The sequence below is a fragment of the Osmerus eperlanus genome, chromosome 5, assembly GCF_963692335.1.
Source record: "Osmerus eperlanus chromosome 5, fOsmEpe2.1, whole genome shotgun sequence".
Classification (NCBI taxonomy): domain Eukaryota; kingdom Metazoa; phylum Chordata; class Actinopteri; order Osmeriformes; family Osmeridae; genus Osmerus; species Osmerus eperlanus.
The window spans coordinates 19467086-19489091 of record NC_085022.1 but is presented as its reverse complement, the minus strand read 5'-3'; the positions used below and the strand labels follow the sequence as shown (position 1 = coordinate 19489091).

The 22006-nt window shown below is 46.3% G+C and overlaps 2 protein-coding genes across 4 annotated transcripts in view; one reads left to right on the top strand and one right to left on the bottom strand.

The window, feature by feature from the left end:
• Positions 1 to 12222: 12222 nt before the first annotated feature.
• Positions 12223 to 16200, top strand: rab11a (RAB11a, member RAS oncogene family). The gene is made up of 5 exons (XM_062462406.1): positions 12223 to 12383; positions 13129 to 13324; positions 13439 to 13632; positions 13731 to 13811; positions 14380 to 16200. The coding sequence occupies exons 1-5, from the start codon at positions 12344 to 12346 to the stop codon at positions 14514 to 14516; spliced, it is 648 nt and encodes a 215-aa protein (XP_062318390.1). The 5' UTR covers positions 12223 to 12343; the 3' UTR covers positions 14517 to 16200.
• Positions 16201 to 17883: 1683 nt separating this feature from the next.
• megf11 (multiple EGF-like-domains 11) overlaps positions 17884 to 22006 on the bottom strand; it is a 57491-nt gene continuing 53368 nt past the window's right edge. For 2 of the 3 annotated variants that reach the window (XM_062462403.1, XM_062462404.1), the window contains exons 22-26: positions 21957 to 22006; positions 21265 to 21438; positions 20917 to 20983; positions 19878 to 19922; positions 19067 to 19201 (exon numbers count right to left, since the gene is read on the bottom strand). In XM_062462403.1, coding sequence (XP_062318387.1) covers positions 19198 to 19201; positions 19878 to 19922; positions 20917 to 20983; positions 21265 to 21438; positions 21957 to 22006 — 340 coding nt within the window. In that variant the 3' untranslated portion in view covers positions 19067 to 19197. Of the gene's footprint in view, positions 18493 to 18994; positions 19202 to 19877; positions 19923 to 20916; positions 20984 to 21264; positions 21439 to 21952 lie in introns of those variants that run through there. The other variant, XM_062462405.1, reaches the window with a different exon arrangement.

The following is a 22006-nucleotide window of genomic DNA, read 5'->3' as shown; positions in this document are numbered from 1 at the left end:
TGGCTGCAGCACCGCTGCGTGGGAAACACTGTCACACAAGCACCGAATCAAAACAAAGAAGGGGGGGGGGGGGAAGAACGCTGCAAGGATGAAGGAAACAGCAGTTTTTTTTTCTTTTCCGACTTTTGCCACATTCAATTCTGTCGAAACATTTTCTCTACAGTCAGCTGAAGGTTATTAGCAAAAGAACGCCTTGACACAATAATGGATCTTTTAGGAATCTGAATTCCGAGTTATTTTGGACTGACTGGTGAAACATTCAGCTCAATGTCTCTTGTTGGTAAAATGTGTTTTCCAAGTCAGGTCCTCAGTGCTTTGAAGGCTTTTGATTGGAGTACAGCTCTCGTTTAGAGGGCATGTGCAGCAGGGAGTGGGTGTGGCTGAACAGCCATCCATAAGGCTGTGTAGTCAAACATGTATGACATCATTGTACGTGACATTGCTGACTGGTTATAATAGCAGCTACTGTATGTTGACTTCCTGTCAACAGACCAGCAATCTACTTGTACCTGGTGTCAGAGCAGCCACTGTTTAGACGACCAAGCCACATTAAAGGAGCTAATCTGCCGTTTCAGATCTAAGTAAATGTTTGGTTGTCTGAACTTTATCACATGTCTGGCATTTAACCAAATTCCGTGCTGACATTGCGCATACAACAGTACATACAGTATAATAACCCCAGTCTTCTCAAGGCCAGTTCACCCCATCCAGCCCCTGTGACCTGTCCTTCTGACTTTATCCCCCCGCTTTAATCCAGCTAACCTTGTCAAAACCCCCATGCCTCATTCAGAACTAGCGGATGACTCTCTGCACGCCAGTGGCCTCTATAAATAGCAGTTTCATTGAGGACCAAAGGGCTGAATGGGAGGTATTGAGAACAGGGCACTGGGCTGAGGCCTTACATAGGCTAACCTGGGAAAGTGATATGCAGCAGCTATGAGGAACAGCTATGAGAGCTGAATGCCTCAACAAACACACATGACTATCTATCACTGTCTCTTACTGAAACTTTCAGTCATTCAGCTGATAACTAAATACAGGCAAACTCTGAGCAATATACATTCCTGGTTTTCAGTTATACAACTCTGTGGTTCATCTGTGTATTTTCCAAAGCTAAACATTTTTTTTTCGAAAACGATTTCAACTCACCAAAACCCTTTTTATAATATGAAACAATGGAAATGAAGGGTTTGCACTGCAGAACAAGCAACTCTTAAACTATGCAACTGCCCTGCTAGGAAACAAAAAATTCTTGAAAACCATACACTAAGTAAACAGTCAAAAAAGCTCCTTAGAAGGGATACAAAATAGAGAACTAGAAGTAATTATGCCTCACAAACCATATATATATTCAGACATGTCTAATCTTATCCTTTGAGAATAAGCTGTATGTTCTTTTGAGTTGGGTTGCAAACCAAGCTTGTCAGTGTGCTTTTGATTCATTGATCATTAATGCATTTTACCCTCACTGATTTATATACAGGCAGCGTCAGAGGGCCACTTTGGCACAGGTTATAAAAGGTCTGGCATGGGAAACGTCTCATTCTGAGGAGGGGATGAATATGCAGAGTAAAAAAAAAATCCTCTAAATAAAGGACTTATTTAGAGGATGATACTGTGTCATTTAGTGACCTCGAAAACTGGCTGACAGCTTAGTTAGTCCATTCAACTGTTTTGAGGACAACAGCTATGTTTGATGCTTCCTCATAGGCCAGACAGCGTGATTAGGGGGACTGTGCACCTCCATCTGGCTCGTCAGAGTACGCTTGGCTGTACTGTTACTGAGTAAGGGGAGGCACCAGCTCTGGAGAGGAGTGGAGCAGAGAGGAGGGGAGGGGAGGGGAGGGGAGGGGAGGGGAGGAGAAGTGGGGAGTGGAGTGGAGTGGAGAGGAGAGGAGAGGAGAGGAGGGGAGAGGAGTGGAGGGGGGGAAGGGGAAAGGGAGGGGGAGGGGGAGGGGGAGGGGGAGGGGAGGGGGAGGGGAGGGGAGGGAGGGGAGGGGGGAGTGGAGGGCGAGAGTTCATGTGAAGTGAGGCACAGCCGTGGATCAGAGGTGCTTCCTTCCACCAGTGGCCCTTTTTGTTCTTCATGCCTTTAACATGTGGGAAGATCCTGAGGAGTCTTTGTGGACACACACACACAGGGTGTGAACCCAGTAAACCCTACACACAGATCTCAGCCAAAGGGCCAGAGGTTCTGAGAAGGAGATAATTTACCAGGCTTTACTTGATATATCGGTTGCCATTTTCCTGCTTCATAGAAAATGAGAGTTCAGAAAAGTTGATGCTGACAGATTCAATGCCACTATGCAATTTTTCACTTTCTTGAAAAAAAAATCCCAAGACATGAGCAGGTACAGTCAGGCTCTGTCAGTGTGCTTCAGCAAAACAACGAGCTGCTTCAGCCCCGAAGGCCGCGATACCCGATCGTCAAACCACTAGCAATTACAGCATTAGGAAAAGTCATTTATTTTGCCTATGTTAAAAAAGGTGCTAAACTCTGTGAACCATTCCTTCATACACTGCTGAAATTTCATCCCCAGTATCCTGGCCCCACAGAGAGAAAGAAAAAGAGGGATTGAGGGGCTGAGTGAGAGAGGGATCGTGGAGACTGGCCTCGCTAGTCGACCCTGCCAGACTTGGGCCAACCTGAGGAACGTCAGGCACTTTCTCCCCCCTTTCCCCATACCCCGTGCACTTCCTCCCCCTCTCCCTTCCTCTCCCCACAGACTAGGCAGGGGACTGGGGACTCATTCATTGTTCGGTGAAGAAATAATCAGCATACTCGGAATTGTCTAGGACGTCTTGGGACAGAGGAAGGGAGGAAGAGAAAAGAGGGTGAGTAGGAGAGGGTAGAAGAGGGAAAGGCTATGAGGAAGCAGGAGTGTGCGGGAGAGAGAGAGAGTTAGGTTGTTAGTTCATCCTTCTATTTTGGAACCCCTTGTAATGGTACTGGTGACTGAGGCTCATCTTTGCCTTGACCCACAAACTCCTGAAGGTAGAGTTTGTCCCTTACATTTCAGCTTTTAAACGTTGTGAAATCTCCTGCAATGAAACCTGCAAAAGAAGAGATTGGGTGTTGGGCAGCATATAGTTCAAGTTTCCATGCAGCGTAAGCAATGAAAGCTCAACAAGTTAGATTAGTTCACCAAATTCCATAACCATTTCTTAAGAAATGACTGACTGAAACTGTTTGATTCAAAAAACTCTAAAAGTTGTATAAATGAGCATTAGGTTATCAGACACATACAAACCATACATGACTTCTCACTAGCAGAAAAAGTTAATTTCAAAAGTACGCCACCTGTGAGGGAAAAGTGACACAGTAACATTTGAAGTTTGAAGGGAAATTGTACGAGATCATCTGTTTGGAGACATTTCCAATGTTGTGGCAGATTTGGTGGCATGCAGACAGGCTGGCGGGCTGTGATGAGCTTGGAAGGTTTCAGAGGAACAGGAAAGAGGGTGTTTGCATGGCGTCGCTTCAGAGAGGAGTTTCCAGGCACTGCTCAAGTGGTCTGCCGCTCTACCCGGCGTTGTCCAACTCCACCCCACCACCCACACCCCCTCCTCCAAACCTGTCACCAGCTGTATGCCTATGACATCACAGGTGCACCACACTGGAAATCATACACTCCCGTGTCATAGCTGTGGGTTTGTCCCATGTTTTCAGTGAAACACTTCATATATATCTCTGTCACTGTAACACTAGCTGGTAGTGGGGTCATGTTCACATTATAGGTCTATTTTATGTATGAGGTCTAATCTGATCCATTTGATCTAATCTAAAGTTGTCATAAATATCAAATTTCAAATTGTCAGCGCCCTCTGCTGTTTATGGTGTCTAAAGTCTGAATCATGCATTTATCCATTGGAAAAAATCTTGATTGATCTTGATTGAATCTTGACCCAAACTTTACCATGATACCGGAGTTTATAACTTTTTACAGAATACTTGGAGGGGAGTCAGGTGGCTGAGCGGTTAGGGAATCGGGCTAGTAATCAGAAGGTCGCTGGTTCGATTCCCGGCTGTGACAAATGATGTTGTGTCCTTGGGCAAGGCACTTCACCCTACTTGCCTCGGGGGAATGTCCCTGTACTTACTGTAAATCGCTCTGGATAAGAGCGTCTGCTAAATGACTAAATGTAAAATGTAAACGTACTTGTGAAAACCTACTTCACGCTGACCTCAACATTTGAGAAGATACAGGAAATAGAGAAGAATAAGGGAAACATGACCTTGAAGTGATTAATATACACAAAAAGACAGGACACAATAAACAACCTGCTTTTATAGGGGAAGAAAGAAACTGTAGAATCTAATATGGCTCTATTTTAATACTCTGGTCACATTAGCCTTATAAAGTTGCTCAGTCACTGGGGTCATTGTGCCAGATGTTTGTGAAGAACAAATATAGAAACACGGTGTAGTCAAGCATCCTTCATCTGTGTTCTACATCATCTCACATGATGTGATGCTCAGTATGAAGTTGGCTTTTCACACACAAACATCGTTCTATAATGTCAAATCATGTTTGGATTAGGCTGGCATGTCACATGGAAAGATCTTCTTGCTTTTCTTCTAATGTATACATGTCAAAAAAGGACTGGAGAGAAAACAGACAGGGAGGAAGGGAAAGACCCATTTTAAAAACTTTTGTCTTGATTGAAAAAATCTTCTTTTCTGAGGAATCATGGAACATGGGACCCAAATTGACATAATTGTTAACAATCCATAATGGCTGTCCGGTATGGATAATCAATCCCACTTTGGGGAATAGGATATTTCATGCAGCGGCCATACGCAAAAGCTCCAACAATAACACTTCCTCACTGCAAGAACATTCTTCCTCCTCCAGAACTCTTGGCTGGAACACACAGCTCTCTTAATCCTACTCTCGTAATGAGGTCATTTCACAATGTAAATTGCCTTTTTTTTTTTTTTTTTTTTGACAAATTGAACTTAGCTGTTGCCCAGTTACAGGACCCCCCCCCCCCCCAAAAAAAAAAAACATTCCAATTGATTACCATCTTTAACAATATACTTTAATTACCGCGCGTAAATGGCAACAGTATATTTCCATATGAGTGGAGCCTTCTCTGCTCCCCCAGGCCTGGCCTGGGTTTCTGCTGCTAAGATCAGAGGCGCGCTCGAGGTGGGAGCGGATGGTGAGGCGGTGGTGAGGTAGTAATGGAACAGACAGAGATATTGTTGAGAGCTGTGCCCTGCCAAAAACAACTCTGATCACCCCTCTGAAACCATCTGATCGCAGGAGCTGCCCGCCCTGGCTCTAAGTGGAGGTGACAGTGTGTCTGAAAGACACATTACAAGTCACAGGAAATTGGAGATAAACAGATAAAAGAATGCAATCTCTGCTGGAAGCAGCGGGGTGCATGCGGCAGGAAATAAACCTGTATTTAAGCTGATTACCCGAGCAGAGTCCCGGGCCCTTTCAGCAGCTTTGCTCAGGCCGGCCTCACCACTACCACTGCTGTTAATTAGAGATTTGCTGGGGGAAAAAGGCAGCCTTGTCAGACTTGTGGGAGTGTTAGTGATGGCTGGCTGGAGGGGGACATGCAGGGCTCTTAATTGGGGCTGTATGCTGTATCGGTGGCTGGCTGGAGAGCTCGTGATGATTGCTGTGAGCAGGTGGCCGTGGTGGCAGCTCCACGCAGGCCGTCCCAGGCCAGCCTGTCCGTTCATGTCAGTACCCGGAACACTGAGCAGACAGCTCCTGAGCCCCATGCTCATTACGACAACCTGCACGCCCCGTTGCCTAGCAACGCCCTCGCACAACCCCTCCACAACACTTTCTCCCCACAGTCCCACAATGCACCACTCAGTGGTGGAGTAGGGCTTGGGCCCTGGGAAAGGGGATTATGCACCCACCTTGACAGAGAGCTACACCACAGTCTCCTTCCCAGTTATCAGACTGAACACATTGGACAAAAATGGGTTCAATGTAGAATCAAATTATCTTTTCCCCACTGTTGTAAAACGTTTTCCTAGTTTGTGTTCCCACTTTGACCTGCACCAGTGTTATCACATCACCAAGAGAAAAGGCGGAAAGTGAAGTTTTAAAGTAAAGCACTTTAGGGCAGAGAGAGATCTTTACAGCCTGATTCGTTTTGCTAGGAGAATTGCTCTTGCAGGATGACATGAGTAACTTTCAGGCTAAAGTACCTGTTTCTCTTGGTTCTGCTTTTCCTCTAGGAAGTGTAGGGAGTCAGATGGCTGAGCGGTTAGGGAACCAGGCTATTAATCACAAGGTTGCCGGTTCGATTCCTGACCGTGCAAAATGATGTTGTATCGATGTTGTGTCCTTGCCTCTGGGAATTGTCCCTGTTCTTACTGTAAGTCGCTCTGGATAAGAGTGTCTGCTAAATGTGCTGATGCTGGTTTGTCGTCTGCTTCTCTCCCAGACATGCCAGAACTAGCAGTCAGACACGACTTGTGTGATCGAGATCTACCTGATAACACCATGTCAAATACACACAGAAGTTGTTCAGATCTCGAGAGCATTCTTGTCAAATCTGCTGCTGTGTTTTTCTGGCATCAGCACTAGACCGTAGGGGGAAAAACAAAAGCTTACTTGCAGACAAATGTTTGAGAGGCAACTCCATAGGGTCCGTTTGTTTGGAAATCTAAATCAGGCTAAAGGTTTCAGGTTTTCTGTTAATCCAAAAACAACCCCTCTAGATAACTTAATAAGCGTTGAAAATTGTTCATGATTAAAATGGAAGTTTGATGAACTCAATCATGTGGATGCTTCATGGGACTCTGTTGGAGTAGGAAGGTATTCCATGGCACAGAGTCTAGCCTGGACAGAAATTAGACTATAGTTTATGGAATATAATCAAAACTAACATCACATAACAATACAAAATGACTAATCTGGCACTAACATGTTATTTTTTCCCTTTTTCGCAGAGGGAAACTCAAAGCAAACAGACTATTTCGTGACACACAGTCCTCACCGGCTTGACAGTGGTTTGACAGAAGCTTCTCCTGTGCTGCTGGGAAAGGTCAGTATTAAATCAAACCCCTGCCCTGGAGGCCTGCAGTAATGCAATAATCCACAACAGGACTTCTCCAAACTTTGTGGTGCTGCTTTAGTCATCGGCGCCTGTGAAGGGAGAGCTCTGGAGTCTGGGCCCACAGCGCTCATAGCCCTCTCCCTGCCAAGGAGCCCACGGCATGGGAAAACTGAAAATCCAAAGGGTGATCATTTGTCATGGGCAGCTCGCACGGTTGGAATGTCTCAGTTTGTGCATGCAGAATATCAGACAAGATGTGTGGTGTTCCTGGAGATCAGGGCCACCCGCACGTCGGGCGATCAAAGCGAGGGGGGCCGGCGCAACAACGTTCACACGGAGCTGCGTCTTCCCCGGGGTTGCACTTGGGCTGCGGGTGCCAGACCTCACGCTGGAAGTGCCTGTAAATAAATGGTTTTGTCACTTTGTTCATACATTCCGCCAGCCAAAGCCTGTCCGGGCTTGCATAGCTAGGCTGGCACGGCCCTCCTTCATCTCTAGCTCAGTGCAGACGTCACATGCAAAGACCCATCACACCTGCTGCACGGCTGAGCGAGAGAGCAGCGTGGGGTCAGAAGACGTGTTGAACCAGAGATGGAGAGAGCGAGGCTGGACAAAAGGTGAAAGTCTGGTACCTGCCCAGTTGTCTTTCCATGAGGAATGGGTGGGGTGTCACAAGTATTTTTCAGTCAATATTTGATTTTGATCCAGGTGCCTGCCTGACCTTTAATTAGTTATTGGGGGGAAAGAACAAAAGACGGTTGAAAGGTCAAACATGAACTTTTCATCTAAATGAAACTCAGCAACAGAAGTAAACCTGTTGCAAACCTCGAAAACAGACCAGGCCCTGAGACTGACGGGGAGAAAGAGAGAACAGAGAATGACACAGAGAGACAAAAAGGAGACAGAGTGGGAAAATGATGGTACAGTAATGTGTAATTAATCACACTTGAGGTCCATGTAGCCTGTGAGCCTGGCCTGGGGGGCGGAGGGGAGAGGAGGGGAGAGGAGGGGAGAGGAGGGGAGAGGAGGGGAGAGGAGGGGAGAGGAGGGGCCTGGGTTGTGGGTCTGGTTCCCAGTCTCCAGAGAAAGCCCAAAAGAAGAGGAATGCTCTGTATGGGTGGTCAATTAGTTTACAGATTTCAGCTGTGACAGAGGCACTCTCCCTAGTCCCAGCCATGGAGACCCTACCATCACCCTACACCAAACCACATCAGCAGTCCAAACAAGGCCCCAACCACAGGCCGTGATCTGAGACATTCCCCAGGCTGCAACATGGACAAATGAAGTTTACTCCATTTAGTCCAACCTACACCACCAGTAAAAGGTTTTAGAACACCTTGATTTTTCCTGTTTTTATTGAACTTTAAGCAGTTCAAGATCATCTGAAATGGTACAAAGAGTACAGTTTTCTTCACCATCAAAAGGCACTTGGAAACTGGAGGAAACTCTGACAGGAAGAGTTCTGGCAGGTCTAAAGCCATAACTGAATCATACATTTCTTGAGAGTTTCTTGTGTCAACAGCAATGTGTGATCCCAGGACAACAGTTTCAAGGACAGCTCAACACTGGTTGAAGTAAGAAAGTCTTTGATTTAACTGTAAAAACAACATACCTACCTTTCACTTGCCCAGGATCACAATACCCGAATAAAAATCCAAGGTACTGCTCTTACTTCATATTCCAGACATTCCAGTAAGAGTAAATGTCATTATGAAGCCATGAATGGTGTTGGGTGGAGAATTACCAAGGGAACAAACTTTGAATGACCAAAAATAAATCGAAACGGGTCTAACAATACGTATCTTTGCTACGAGGAAGGGAGCTAAGTAAGTCAGAAGTAAGAGTGCCCTTACTAATAATGTGCATATGTCAACAATAATCGCATTTCCCAACCATACTGTGTGTTGGTACTGAATGGGCACATCAGCATGGCAGAGGAATGCTGTTGAACTGCTGAGCCTGTACGCTGCTTCACACCATAGACCACTGCTGTGAACAGACACAGAACACTCTGTTGACCCAACCACATAGTTTCAGTTCATCAGATGATATTTCAACGTTATTATAAACAATCTCTTTGGAATGGTCATTGGCTATTTCTAGCTAGGACGACGCTGTATTTGTTGTGTGTATTTTAAACTCTGATGTTAAAAGGTAACTGCATTTTTTCCTTAGAGCATTATATTTCTAGTTGTACACCTATATCTAAGTTAAGTAAGTTTAGCATCCATTACATTCCCTTTTGTGTGCATTCACTGATAAGGGTCCACTAAGTATGTGTTCAAACAATTGTGGCTGTGTACACCGTCCATGAATTGGGTGGTCATGTGAGATAGGCCTGCTAGGTGTATGTGTCAATGTGCATGCACATGGGTGTGTGGGAGGTAAGACAGGAAATGTAAAGGTTGAGGTGGTTCCTTGGAAACAAAGGCTCCCCTCCCCATCCCCACATGCCTTTCCTTTCATAGGAACCCGGGATTTCTCTCCACATTACTGTAGAGCTGAAGGGGTAACATCCTGTCAACGCCCCCACCTTCCCCCTTCTCTGTATTCTATAGATAAAAGTGAACCTACACGCTCATGTTATACACTGGGTTTAAGAAGAAGGAAAAAAAAGGTCCCTGTTCAGCCTGTGTGCGTGTGTATATTTTGGGATCTGTTTCTCCTCAGCTGTAACTACAGAGACTCCAAGTCCTTCAGTACCACAACAAAAACACTCTTGTTTTCTCCTCTTTCTTTATTTTCCCTATTGTGTTTATCTTCATTATTATCTTCTCCCTTCTCCCTTGTCCTGCCTTTTCTCTCTCCTTGACTGTTCTCCCTGAAAATTTAGTCATAACTTCCTGACTGCACTGTCCAAAGGTCAATCCCCCCTTGCTTCCCTCCCTCCCTCCCTCTTCCTACTCTCCCTTTTGCGGGGCCCCTCTTCTAACACGCCCAGCTTCACATTCCACAGACTAAGGGAGCACCATCAAACATACCTCCAGCAGCAGACCACCAGCACCACCACAGAGGGCAGAGCTCAGCTGCCAGCAGGCCTCAAGCCTGGACCACGGCACTCCCGAAGAGAGGTCTGAGCAGGAGCAAATGCAGTAGAACAGCGACACGGTCTCTGTGATGACAGGGAGAAAGCAACTGCGGCAGAGTATAATCTGGAGCGCATTTCGCGCCGGTAAAGCTGCTGAAGCTTGCCCCCACGTTAAGCCTGCCTCGCTGGGGCTGCTCACGTCTGTGTCGGGAAGCTGGCAGCTGTGGAACGAGGGCTCAGGCTCGGAGTGTCTCCCCTCTGACCCCAAAAGACTGCAGGTCTCCCCCCCCACCTGACAGCCAGCTCCAGTTTCAGCTTCCCCAGTCTCCTTGCTGCTCAGATGTAGACACACTAAAGCCCTCTGAGGGTCACACACTAAGGAATGCTAAATATGATATGGGACTACCCTCCCTGGCACAAGAAGTGTTATTAGAGCTGCTGAATATTAAGGGGACTACTGATACACTTCACTTGTCAACCTGAAGGCTCTGTCCTTCCAAGGGCACGCTCTTTATAAGTGCCTGACCTGAAGAAGTGGGCCTGGAGTGGGTCTGCTGTTCTCACCTTAGATGCAAAGGGCATTACATTAGCTGAAACTGTACACACTCACACGAGAGGAGAGCAGAGCATCTGAAAGATGGGGCGTTGAGAAGTGTTCTGGGACCTGAGACCATGGAATATGTACTTTGTAGTGTGTGAACAGAGACAGGTATGCCATTCTCCTTGGCTGTGTTCCACTGTTAGAGTAAGAGAGAGAGACTGTGCTCGCGTGCTGTGATTATCAATGAACACATCTGGATGGACTTAGTCAAGGAATCCTATAAAGAACCTAATGGGCTCTTCTAACATTTTTGAAGACTGATTAAGAGCTGTCCCAGATCTGGTTCCCATCAATGAGTTTCATCTGCGATTTATTGACTTTTCCCTGAATTTGTAATCTACTTTGTCTACCCCTTCAAATGCGCGATTTGGGGTGAGGTTTGTCAACCCTTTGCCCTAGATGTTTTGACAGACAGGAGAGTTTTCTCAATATCGAGATTTGCATAGGATTAATCTATAACAGGCAGGAGAACCGAGTGCACATGCACATCACATGCTCTCCTTTCATGTCGAGGAAGTGCTGAAACATTGACACCATTAACTGTATTTGTTTACAGTTAGGCTTCCTGGTGTTATTAAGTTTACACAAGGGTGTAGTTTGTGGAGGGGTGGGGGGAGGTAACCCCCCAAATATTCAAACAACAACGATGTTTGAATATTATTAATGTTGTGTTTTGTGACTTCAACCCCCCCCAATGTTCAAACCAAATCTACGCCCTTGAGTTTACACCTGCCAGTTCAAAGCCCCTCACCTGCAGAACAGGACAGGTGAAATTATGTGGACAGTCGAGTATTAAACAAGTCACATGCTGCATGATGCTAAAGCAAGACAGTTAATTGCCTTCTGAATGGAATGTAGTATTATAGTAGTAGTACTTTCTTGATCCCCAAAGGAAATTGAGTATTCAATAGGCTGTAATTAAATATTGACAGGATTGTTTACACAAAACCTTCCTCATTTGGAACTACGCTGCTTCGTAATGTCTAGATTACATACATGATATTTCATGAACCTGGCCTCAAATAATTTCTTCACGACACGACCTTGTAGCTACTTCAAGGTCCAGAAGAATCTGAGCGAGAGAATCCTAGCAGAAATCTGAAATACCACAAGGTGTCGCCAAATGATCATTTATTTGCGAGCTGTTAAGGCATTCATTGGGCTTATTACTTTTGGATACCGGCGTTTGCCGTATTTGTTTTCGAGGATTCAATGTAATTTAATAGTTTAGCCAAATTTCGCATTTGTATTTCTATCAAGTTCCAAAGAAACTGGCGGCGAGCATTGTCTTACCCTACTAATCCAATAAATACCCTAGTTTCATTGCCCATGCATGTACGTACAGGCTGGTCCATATCGACCTGTTCGAATCCGCATTGTAAAACGGACTGTATTCTATGTATTTCAAGGGAAGATAAACATCCTGAAGAAACACATGCAGTGCCATACGAATGTCGCATATTGTTCCTGTAAATTAAGCAAACTAACCTTAATTTGGGCGCGTTTAAATTAGTTTCTAAAGCCGCGACGGCCCAACACGACTAATAATCTAGCTATCAAAGTAGCTACGCCCTCTGCAGCTAGGTACGCCCCCAAGTCTCGGGAGAAACGGGTGGAAGAAGATAGTCACAGACGTCCCACATCAAGCTAGCTAACATTGAACTGAGCTTGCTTTCAGGATGGGTACCAGAGATGACGAGTACGATTATCTGTTCAAAGGTAAATAGGACTGTAAATAAAACATATAACATGTATTATCGGCCCTTTACTTATATTATTAGGTTTAAGACTGCTAGCGTAGGGGAGTCAGTGATCAGCTGGTACGGTAAAAGCCAGCTAGCAAACGTTAGCCGATGTTGTAGTAGCAGCAAAGCTATGTGATGAGGTTGCTAGCTAGCTAGCGCAGAGACAGAAAAACAACATCGGCGCTGTCATTGTCAAGCTAATCGCTGTAGCAGTTGATTTGCCTTCCCTTGGCCTTCCGAGAACAGTGTTTTTTCAACACCACTGATGTTTGTACGGCGTGGCACGTAATAGCCACTATCTGATATGATTGTTAAATACATTTCACACGAGCTAGTCTACCCCGTTGTCAAGTTTCCTATTCAAATAAATTCTAGTAGCCTAGCAATTTGAAAACAGCTCGGGAGTAGCTACTTAGCTAGCCAGCTAACTAGCTTATAGCGTGTCGCGAGCATCTCGGCCCTTGTGTTGAGTGTAATGTGATTCATGCTTCAAATGTATTATCCCATACAAGATAATTGCCAATTCTTCGAACGACCTTGCTCTATAATTGTTTGGGGCTCAATGTTTTAAGGTTCAGTTATTAGCAAGGTTGATAACTAGCGTTAGAAACATACTAGCTTTAATTCAGGTATAAATACCAGCGCAAGTGGTGGGGTCCTGTTTGGTGGTGATACGGCTGACATAAGGCCTTAACCTGTGTTGTCCTCGTCTTATGCAGTGGTCCTGATTGGAGACTCTGGAGTAGGGAAAAGTAATCTGCTGTCCCGTTTCACCCGTAACGAGTTCAACCTGGAGAGCAAGAGTACCATAGGTGTTGAGTTCGCTACTCGCAGTATACAGGTGGATGGGAAGACCGTGAAGGCCCAGATATGGGACACTGCTGGACAAGAACGCTATCGAGCCATAACCTCCGCGTGAGTGTAATCTTTGTGTCGAAAATTAAAAAATTCTTAATGTTAGCCAATAGGCCACTTGAAACATTTGACTGCCTTACTTTATAAGTCTTGATTGTTTGATCAAATGTGCAGGTATTACCGTGGTGCGGTAGGCGCCTTGCTGGTTTATGACATCGCTAAGCACCTCACCTATGAAAATGTGGAGCGCTGGTTGAAGGAGTTGAGGGACCACGCCGACAGCAACATTGTCATAATGCTGGTGGGAAACAAAAGTGACCTCCGCCACCTCAGAGCAGTTCCCACTGATGAGGCGCGGGCATTTGCAGGTCAGACCCAACACTGCAGCTACACACCAAAATATATTAGCTATGGCTTTGTGGTCTAAAATGAACACTAATTACTCCGTGCTCCTTCTCTCCCTTAGAGAAAAATGGTCTGTCATTTCTTGAAACTTCAGCACTGGATTCTACAAATGTCGAGACAGCCTTCCAGACCATTCTGACTGGTGAGCGTTCCTATCCATGTCTCTGTAGTCCTGATCCATTAAGATATTAGTCACCATTGTAGTGTAATTAAACTTTAAATAGAGTAGGTGTTAAGGAGCTTAATTGCATTTTGCTCATGGTTTTGGGTGCGGGGTGGGGAGGGGGGGGGGCATAGAGGGTCAAGGAGAGAGAAGACTGTGATTGTGTGTAAGTGATCAGCCTCGCTGGGCAGAAGGCCAGATCTGCATGAATGACTAATCAAAGCAGTGGCCTTGATAGGGAGGATCCTCTGGGTTTCTTGAATAGGACGTGAGGGTAATAAGGATGTGCAGCTGAGCCACTAGTGCTGTGCTGTTACAGGCCACAGCTGTGCCTTTTTGCCCCTGCAGACTGTAGCCAAACAACAAATGTTTCAAGGGTAGTGCTATCATGTTCCATCCGGTGATTACACTGCATCATCTTATTGTTATGAAATGATCGTCACACTGCTATAATGCTCACCTGCTGTAACGTATGTGCTCGGGGTGTCGTTTCGGTGGGTGGTTGATTTTAATGACCTGCCTTTTGCTCTGTCCCTTCCCCCCGCAGAAATCTATCGCATCGTGTCCCAGAAACAGATGTCTGATCGGCGGGACAACGATATGTCTCCTAGCAACAACGTCGTTTCTATCCAGGTGCAACCTACTGAGAACAAACCAAAGATGCAGTGCTGCCAGAGCATCTAGCAACACCATCCCACCTGCACAGCCCCAACCCCCCCCCCCCCCCTTTCCACCCCCCAACTCTGCTCCCCAGCACCACCTGACCTGCACAACCCCTCCCCCCTCTCCCCACCCCTTCCTAGCCCAGTGCAGCCTTTCTGAAAGACTACTTTGGTTCTGAGATACAGCTGCACAGCCAGGCTCCAGCATAAAGGCTGTGTCTGAGGTCTGGATCCCTGTGGAAGACCACCTGTAGTCAGGACTTTTCTTTTTCCTCTGCCATGTTGGGCTTTTATATAGCAACATTTTAATAATCTGACAGGCAAATCTGCACAGAAATGTCTTAATATATTATTTGTTTTGTTTTTTTCCGTTATTTTTTGGAGGCGTTGATCTTCATTATTTGTACTTGTAAATTTGACTGCACTCTCATTGCAACTGTGTCTTTGGCAGTGGGGAGCTGTGGTAGACTGATGGTGTATTTGTGCTGTAACTAGATAAAGTCCGCTGTGGTAAATGCAAATGGTAGACTAGGATCAGGGTGCCACACCCACTAAGGTTCCCACATTCAATCAGGACATTGACCGAGAAGTTATAGTATTCATCAAACATGTAGCTAGAGAAACACATGATGAAGCACTTTTTATACAAGATTGGCACGGTGGAGTGTGCTGTCATTGGGGTAGCATCAGTCTGTATTTCTACTGCTCTCAGTGTAGCATGCTCCACCGAAACATGTGGCACATAGACAGTGTATGGAGGGACTGCTTCCCGACACAGTGCCTAAAAAGACTGATTCATACATAGCTGCTGGTTTTCTTTAACACGCTTTACAAGAGTAGTAGTATCAGTGCCTTTTTGGTAGAATGTCATGTTGGGATGCCTTGGTTTCACACACGTGTACTACTGCAGAACTTTCAGTAATCTCCCCTCAGACCCCAGCTCATCTTATGTGTGTGTGGTGACGCCGAGGTCTTCATGTGATCTTGCTGGTTTCGGCAAAGCCGCTCACGGCAGTGTGCCAGATCTCAGCCGCGCACCTTGAGATGTCAGAAACTGACCAAATCTGTTAAAGCTGTGGCCGTGAAATTCTGGACTTTGATTAAAAACCTGCCGGTAGATGAAGATCTGTGGGTGTAGGCCGGGAGAGGAGAGACAACTTCAGGACTGTGTCCCTGGCACTGAGAACAGCTACAGGGCGGGGAGGTTGTGGGGAGATTGTGGTCCACATACTTGCACTGAACATAAAACATGCTCTGGGTTACACTGCGAGCACTACAAACTTGCATTCTAACTAGGCATGGCTTTTCTTCATTTAAAACTAAAAATGTATTCCCAGAAATATTCAGATAAACAAAATAGACCCCAAGCATGTCAATGTCTGCGCAGGGCCCCATACCAGTGCCTGGGAAAGACTGCAGTCCTTTAATGTACTGTGATGGCTATCTAGAGGTTACAGTCCCTTCTGTCCTGCCTGGCAGTGCCCATGATGTGAGGTTACAGATGGCACTGCCATCTCCAGTTAGCTTGCTCTATATCCGATGGAATATTGATGTTGTGATTGTTTTATTATCTTTCACATTTTGCCTCCACTTTTATTTCATTTGAGTGCTGTACTGTGATTTGTATTTGTTTATTATAATTCAACTGTTATTTTGTCCACTAATTACAATTGAAAAGTGCAAATAAAGTAAACTATTACAACTGAGTTTAATGTCTTAGTAGTTATTTATCATTATCCCACTGTAACTACTCTTGACCTATTTAGGTATCCATGTTTCCATCTTTCTAAATGTGTTACCATTGTATTATGTATTATTGGTGTATATTTTAGATATATGTAAACACTCATAAGATATCAGTGACCTTACCAGTGTGTATTACATAGTTCAAGAAATGTAATCAATCAAGTCCAAGAGATGAAGCGTTAAGGACTGGTCTCATGATGGTCGTCATCGGGCGATCATGCTTCAGCTCTTGTCTAACGCAGCTGTCTAAGGGGTAAGGTTCCAGACAGTTTGTTTTTCATATCTAGGTGCGTTTGTGCAGATTCCACAAAGTTTGCCACGGAGTCAGCAACACAGTCATCAAAAGCCCAGAGCTTCCTTTGTGGAATTTTGAGTTCTGCAGTATTTATTAAATAAGTCTGTGCCCACTCAACACCCCCCATCCCCCAGACTGACTGTCGTCTGAGCCCTAGTGTACATCATCAACACTCACCACATCATGGGGGACAAATATGCCCTGAGCTCCTTCTGATGGCAGCATTGGCTTTTAATGTTCAATTTATTTACCAAAAACAACAAGCAGCACTGAAATGACAGTAACTGGGCATTACTTTCCTAAAAAGTGAAACAGTCTCCAAAAACACGTTGGATTAAGGATGGCATTGTGAGAGTGTTCTCTGTTCCAGACAGTGTATGCCAATGTATATAGAACACTTCAACAGTTACATTATAATGTCCAGTGCAAAATAAATACTGGGTGAGATTGTCAGCATGTTATTGCTTCTACAGGGGAGTGAGATTCTAAAAATGAATGATCAAATGAACAAATGAATGTTCAACCAGTAAAGCAATAAAACAATAGCGTTACAAAACAAATTCAAATTATTTCTTACATATCACTTTTTTGTGAACATTTTCCAATTGAACAGTTACATCATATTTATCACTCCCAGTACACATTGATCATTCTAAAAAAAAGAATCACACTTCATGTGCACAAATGACACAGATCACACCAGATGAATCATGTGATATCTACATTTTGTATTCATAATTGGATCATGCTTGTTTTTTTTTAATCTAATACCACAGAAAACAAAGTCCACTATCACTAATGTATCAATAATCAATAAATAACCAATTACATTATAAATACAAAACATAAAGGCCAAAGAAATCCCTTTGTACTCACTGGGGTTCAAATATGTAAACAAACATGAGAAAGAAGAATGCTTTCACATAGTAAACACTTCTACAGTAGGTCTGATGAGTTTGTCGTGATAATTGAATGATCATTGATCACTACAGTTAATCAGAGACCATTACTATATCTTACTATTTAACCATGCTTGATTAGTTTGAGCAGAGATCCAATCTCTTAGACAGACGTTAAGATATAACAGCACAGGAACCCAGTACCCACTGTCATCTCTAGCTGTCTGACTGTGGATCAGTTCTCACAGTAGATTCCCAGAAATTGCATGTTTATTCTGTGTCTGTGTTCTGTGTAGATGGCATCTCTTCATCCGGTCCCACCCCGAGATTCTCATTGCCGTGATGTGACTCAGATTGGGGCATCTGCTTTGACATTCTCCAGGTGACACAGAGGAGGCAGATATCCCTTGCGTGTTGCAAACACACCTGTCTGTCTACTGACAGGACGTGAGAAACATTCCGACTGCTCCCCACACATCTGTATACCAACGCATCGCACGAGTCTCCAGTGAACCAAAGTCCTACAGATGGACGGAGGGATCGGTTGCTTGACCATTCTATTTATGTAGTCCTGATGCCATGTGTGGACTGAGCCACTGGATACAATTTGTGGTGATCCCACTTGAAAGAAAAATAATCCAGGTGTGTGGTTGCTGGTGAGTGTGGGTGTGTCTCCGGAGGTGGACAGGGGCCTCCCTCTCTTCCCCACGGTGTCCTCGGGGAGGTGTAAACAGAGGGAGGCGACCAGGTCCAGCGGAGCAGCAGCCCCCGCTCCATCTCCACACCCTCGGGTCACCGTGCGGAGACAGAGGGAGGGCTGCTGGCTGAATGTAGACCCGAAGTCTGGCTCCAAGTCAGGGCCTAAGGGAGTGGGCCTGACCTCTAGAGCAGGGAGCTGGGGCTCTCCTGGGGCAGCGGGGGGGAGGGTGTGGGGCTGTGACGCATGGGCAGGATGTCGTAGTGGCTGGGGATGTGGCTGTTGCGGGGAAGGTCGTAGGGATTCTGGGAGAAACCGGTTGCCATTCCGTTTGGACCCTGAAGAACGCTGACTGTCGGCTCTGCGAGGGGGAGTTAGGGACAGAGAGGGGTAGTTAGGGACAGAGAGGTTGTAGTTAGGGACAGAGAGGGGTAGTTAGGGACAGAGAGGTTGTAGTTAGGGACAGAGAGGGGTAGTTAGGGACAGAGAGGTTGTAGTTAGGGACAGAGAGGTTGTAGTTAGGGACAGAGAGGTTGTAGTTAGGGACAGAGAGGGGTAGTTAGGGACAGAGAGGGGGTAGTTAGGGACAGAGAGGGGGTAGTTAGGGACAGAGTGGTCGAGATACTTAGCAAGCAGAAAAGCCAGAGGATGGAAAGTGTGGATGGAATGGCAGGAGAGGAATAGGCAGGGAGCACGGCATGCAGTGGCGGTAGGAAGCCTCCGTTTCCACTCGCAGCCTCCACAGCCTCCTTGTCTCCCCCACGAGTCACGTCCGAGTCATGGTTGGGCCATGTGTCCGGGGAGCAAACTAGACAGGCCTCCTCCTCCGCAGGGGCCCAACAACAGGGGCTCTTCATACTCACCCACGTCGTAGATGTTCCTGCTGGCAGAGGGGAGCACTGCGGCGGTGCCACAGAAGGGCAGGTTGCGGTGGGAGGACGACTTCATCTCCACGTAGCTGCTCTCCGTGTGTTTGCAGGCCAGGCCTGGCGGGTCTCTGATGGTGGCGTAAGGGTTCTCACTGTTCAGGGAGCACGAGCTGTTGCTGCACATGGAGCCCTTGATGTCATCTGGAACGACCACAAGGCAAGGTCAAGCTCAGCGACATGACATGCTGTCACCGGCACGTACAAAAGGGAGGGTTGCGTGTGTGTTTAAGGTGGTGGTGGTGGTGGGGGGGGGGGGGGGGGGGGGAAGGACATACAGCAGAGTGCAGTGCGACTTTCTGGAGCAGTGTAACTTTGTTTCTGCCTGACAGGTGAGCGCTGCGGCCGTGTAGACTTATTACAGGAAAGGTGGGGGAGGAGGAGGGGGGACTGTCGTCCCATTCATGGACGTAACCCTCATCATTGTGATAGGAGCCCTCATTAGAGAGGCTGCAGGTATAGCCTCAAATCCTCCACTGCCCCACATTCACGCCTGCCTGGTCGGATGCTGTTTGAATGAAAGCAGGTGACAGATTGGGCTCTGGAGCTGAGAGAGTAATTATCAGTGAAGGGAACTCTCTGTCCACCATTATTATGACCGAGAGAACAACTGCGGGGGGAGAGCAGGACTAAAATAAATCATCAGGATATAAGACAACGGGTCAGATGAAGGACCTCTAAGGCAAATTGAGTTATAGGGCAACGTGCTATAATGTATTGACTGCTCTGCAATGTCTGTGTAGTGCTGGTGTCAATGGTTACAAAACAGACCCCTGTGCACTGCACTGCGCGCGCGCACACACACACACACACACTTCACCTTGTCTGGATGTTCTCTGTGTCGGTGTGTCCCCTTGTTGGACATCTGTAACAAAGGTCACGAATCATGAACACATCAAATGATACAGACTACACAAACTACTTAAATTAACTTAAAAATCGAACGCCGTAAAGTGAATTATAACTATTTTAGACCAGTATAGTTTAAAGGCTTCAAGCCAAGGTGACATCAATAACATGGACAGGAATCATGTAAACCTGAGTGGAATAGTGAGTCAACAATGAAGCCAGCACATGATTTGCTTAATGTTCTCTGTGTGAACAGCTCCGTGGCAGGACAGCGATAGTGGTGCCGTTATCAATTAGAAATTAGTCATGCTCTCTTTGTTTACTGTGTGTCTCCATAGCAATGAGACACCAACCAGGCTCACATGCCGAGATAAACCTATTATATACTACTGCGTATAATGTTTAATGTCACTATAGTCTTTTTTCCAATGGTGGTAGGATGAAGGATGGGTTGTGGTGGTCTCTTTGACCCTCTCTCTCTCTCTCTCTCTCTCTCTCTCTCTCTCTCTCTCTCTCTCTCTCTCTCTCTCTCTCTCTCTCTCTCTCTCTCTCTCTCTCTCTCTCTCTCTCTCTATCTCTCTCTCTCTATCTCTCTCTCTCTCTTTCTGTCTTTGTCTCCCACAGCGTCACACACACACGCACTCACACCTTATCATGACCACACAAGATAACACATTCTTTTGAAAGCACCAGGGTAAGGAGCCGCCAGAAGACTTTGTTGGTGTTTGAATATGGATGAGTGCATGTATAATGAGAATCTGTGTGCTGGTCTTTGTAATTTACTCTGACTTGACAGATATCTAATCATACACTTCTAGTCATCCTTTATAGACAACAAGAAGGCTGGTGTCCTGGTAAATATGCATACACATGCAAATAAGAGATGGCTTTAATCTGAGTGACTTCATATCAGACAAAGTGTAGATGGACAGTGGCTTTGTGATACGCATGCATTATTACTGTGAGCAAAGTGAAGACTTTGAGGGGGGGGGGGGGGAGGAGGAACTGACCTAAGTCGTTGAGATTGCAGTAGGCCCTCCACTCTAAACTGCTGCTGCCTCCCTTCAGAGTGTTGGACTGGGGAAGGGAAACAGAAGTAATCAGTCACTGCATCTCTACTACGGAGCGCTGTGAACCCATATGGACCGGGTCAGGGTGGAGGTGTGTGAGGGTCAGGGTGGAGGTGTGTGAGGGTCAGGGTGGAGGTGTGTGAGGGTCAGGGTGGAGGTGTGTGAGGGTCAGGGTGGAGGTGTGTGAGGGTCAGGGTGGAGGTGTGTGAGGGTCAGGGTGGAGGTGTGTGAGGGTCAGGGTGGAGGTGTGTGAGGGTCAGGGTGGAGGTGTGTGAGGGGTAGCGCTACCTTGAGGGTGAGCGTGCCGTCCAGGCTGTTGGAGATGGACGAGGGGATGGTGCACTGGGCCACAGTGTGGTAGCTGGGGTTGGAGAAGCACTGGCCGGCGCTGCTGCTGGTGCTGCTGCTGCTGGGAGGGGCCTCCAGGGTGGTGGGGCCGCATGGCGACGGTGCTGCCACACTCTGAGGGCCGGGGGGGTCAGAGGTCAGAGGTCAGAGGAAGCAGACTCAGGTCAGAGAAGCAGTTCGGCGAAAAAGACGGTGCTTGATTGGACCAGGTTAAACCCAAACTAGCAGATTCCTCCTGGGTATGACCAGTGGATTTACATTTACGTTTAAATGATGTAGCAGATATTGTTTTCCAAAGTCACATACAAATAGTACTAACAGTGTTTCGGTGGTCAGAGTCACAGAACGGTCTGTATTTAGGGAGTCAGATGGCGGTTAGGGAGTCGAGCTAGTAATCTGAAGGTTGCCAGTTTGATTCCCAGCCGTGCCAAATGACGTTGTGTCCTTGGGCAAGGCACTTCACCCTACTTGCCTCGGGGGGAATGTCCCTGTACTTACTGTAAGTCGCTCTGGATAAGAGCGTCTGCTAAATGACTAAATGTAAATGTATTTACGACAGTACCCATAGGCATGGTGAACAAAAAGGATGACCACAGCGTGACACTAACATCTGAATCTCTCCTCCCGCTCACCAGATAGGGAGTAGTCAGTGCTGGTGATGCGTAGAGAGGGCGTGTAGGCC

Excerpts from the sequence above, each read along its gene's own strand:
- rab11a (XM_062462406.1), top strand. The coding sequence starts at position 12,344 with ATGGGTACCAGAGATGACGAGTACGATTATCTGTTCAAAG. Across the intron at positions 13,633-13,730 it reads TGAGGCGCGGGCATTTGCAG|AGAAAAATGGTCTGTCATTT; the intron begins GTCAGACCCAAC and ends TCTCTCCCTTAG. Across the intron at positions 13,812-14,379 it reads CTTCCAGACCATTCTGACTG|AAATCTATCGCATCGTGTCC; the intron begins GTGAGCGTTCCT and ends TTCCCCCCGCAG.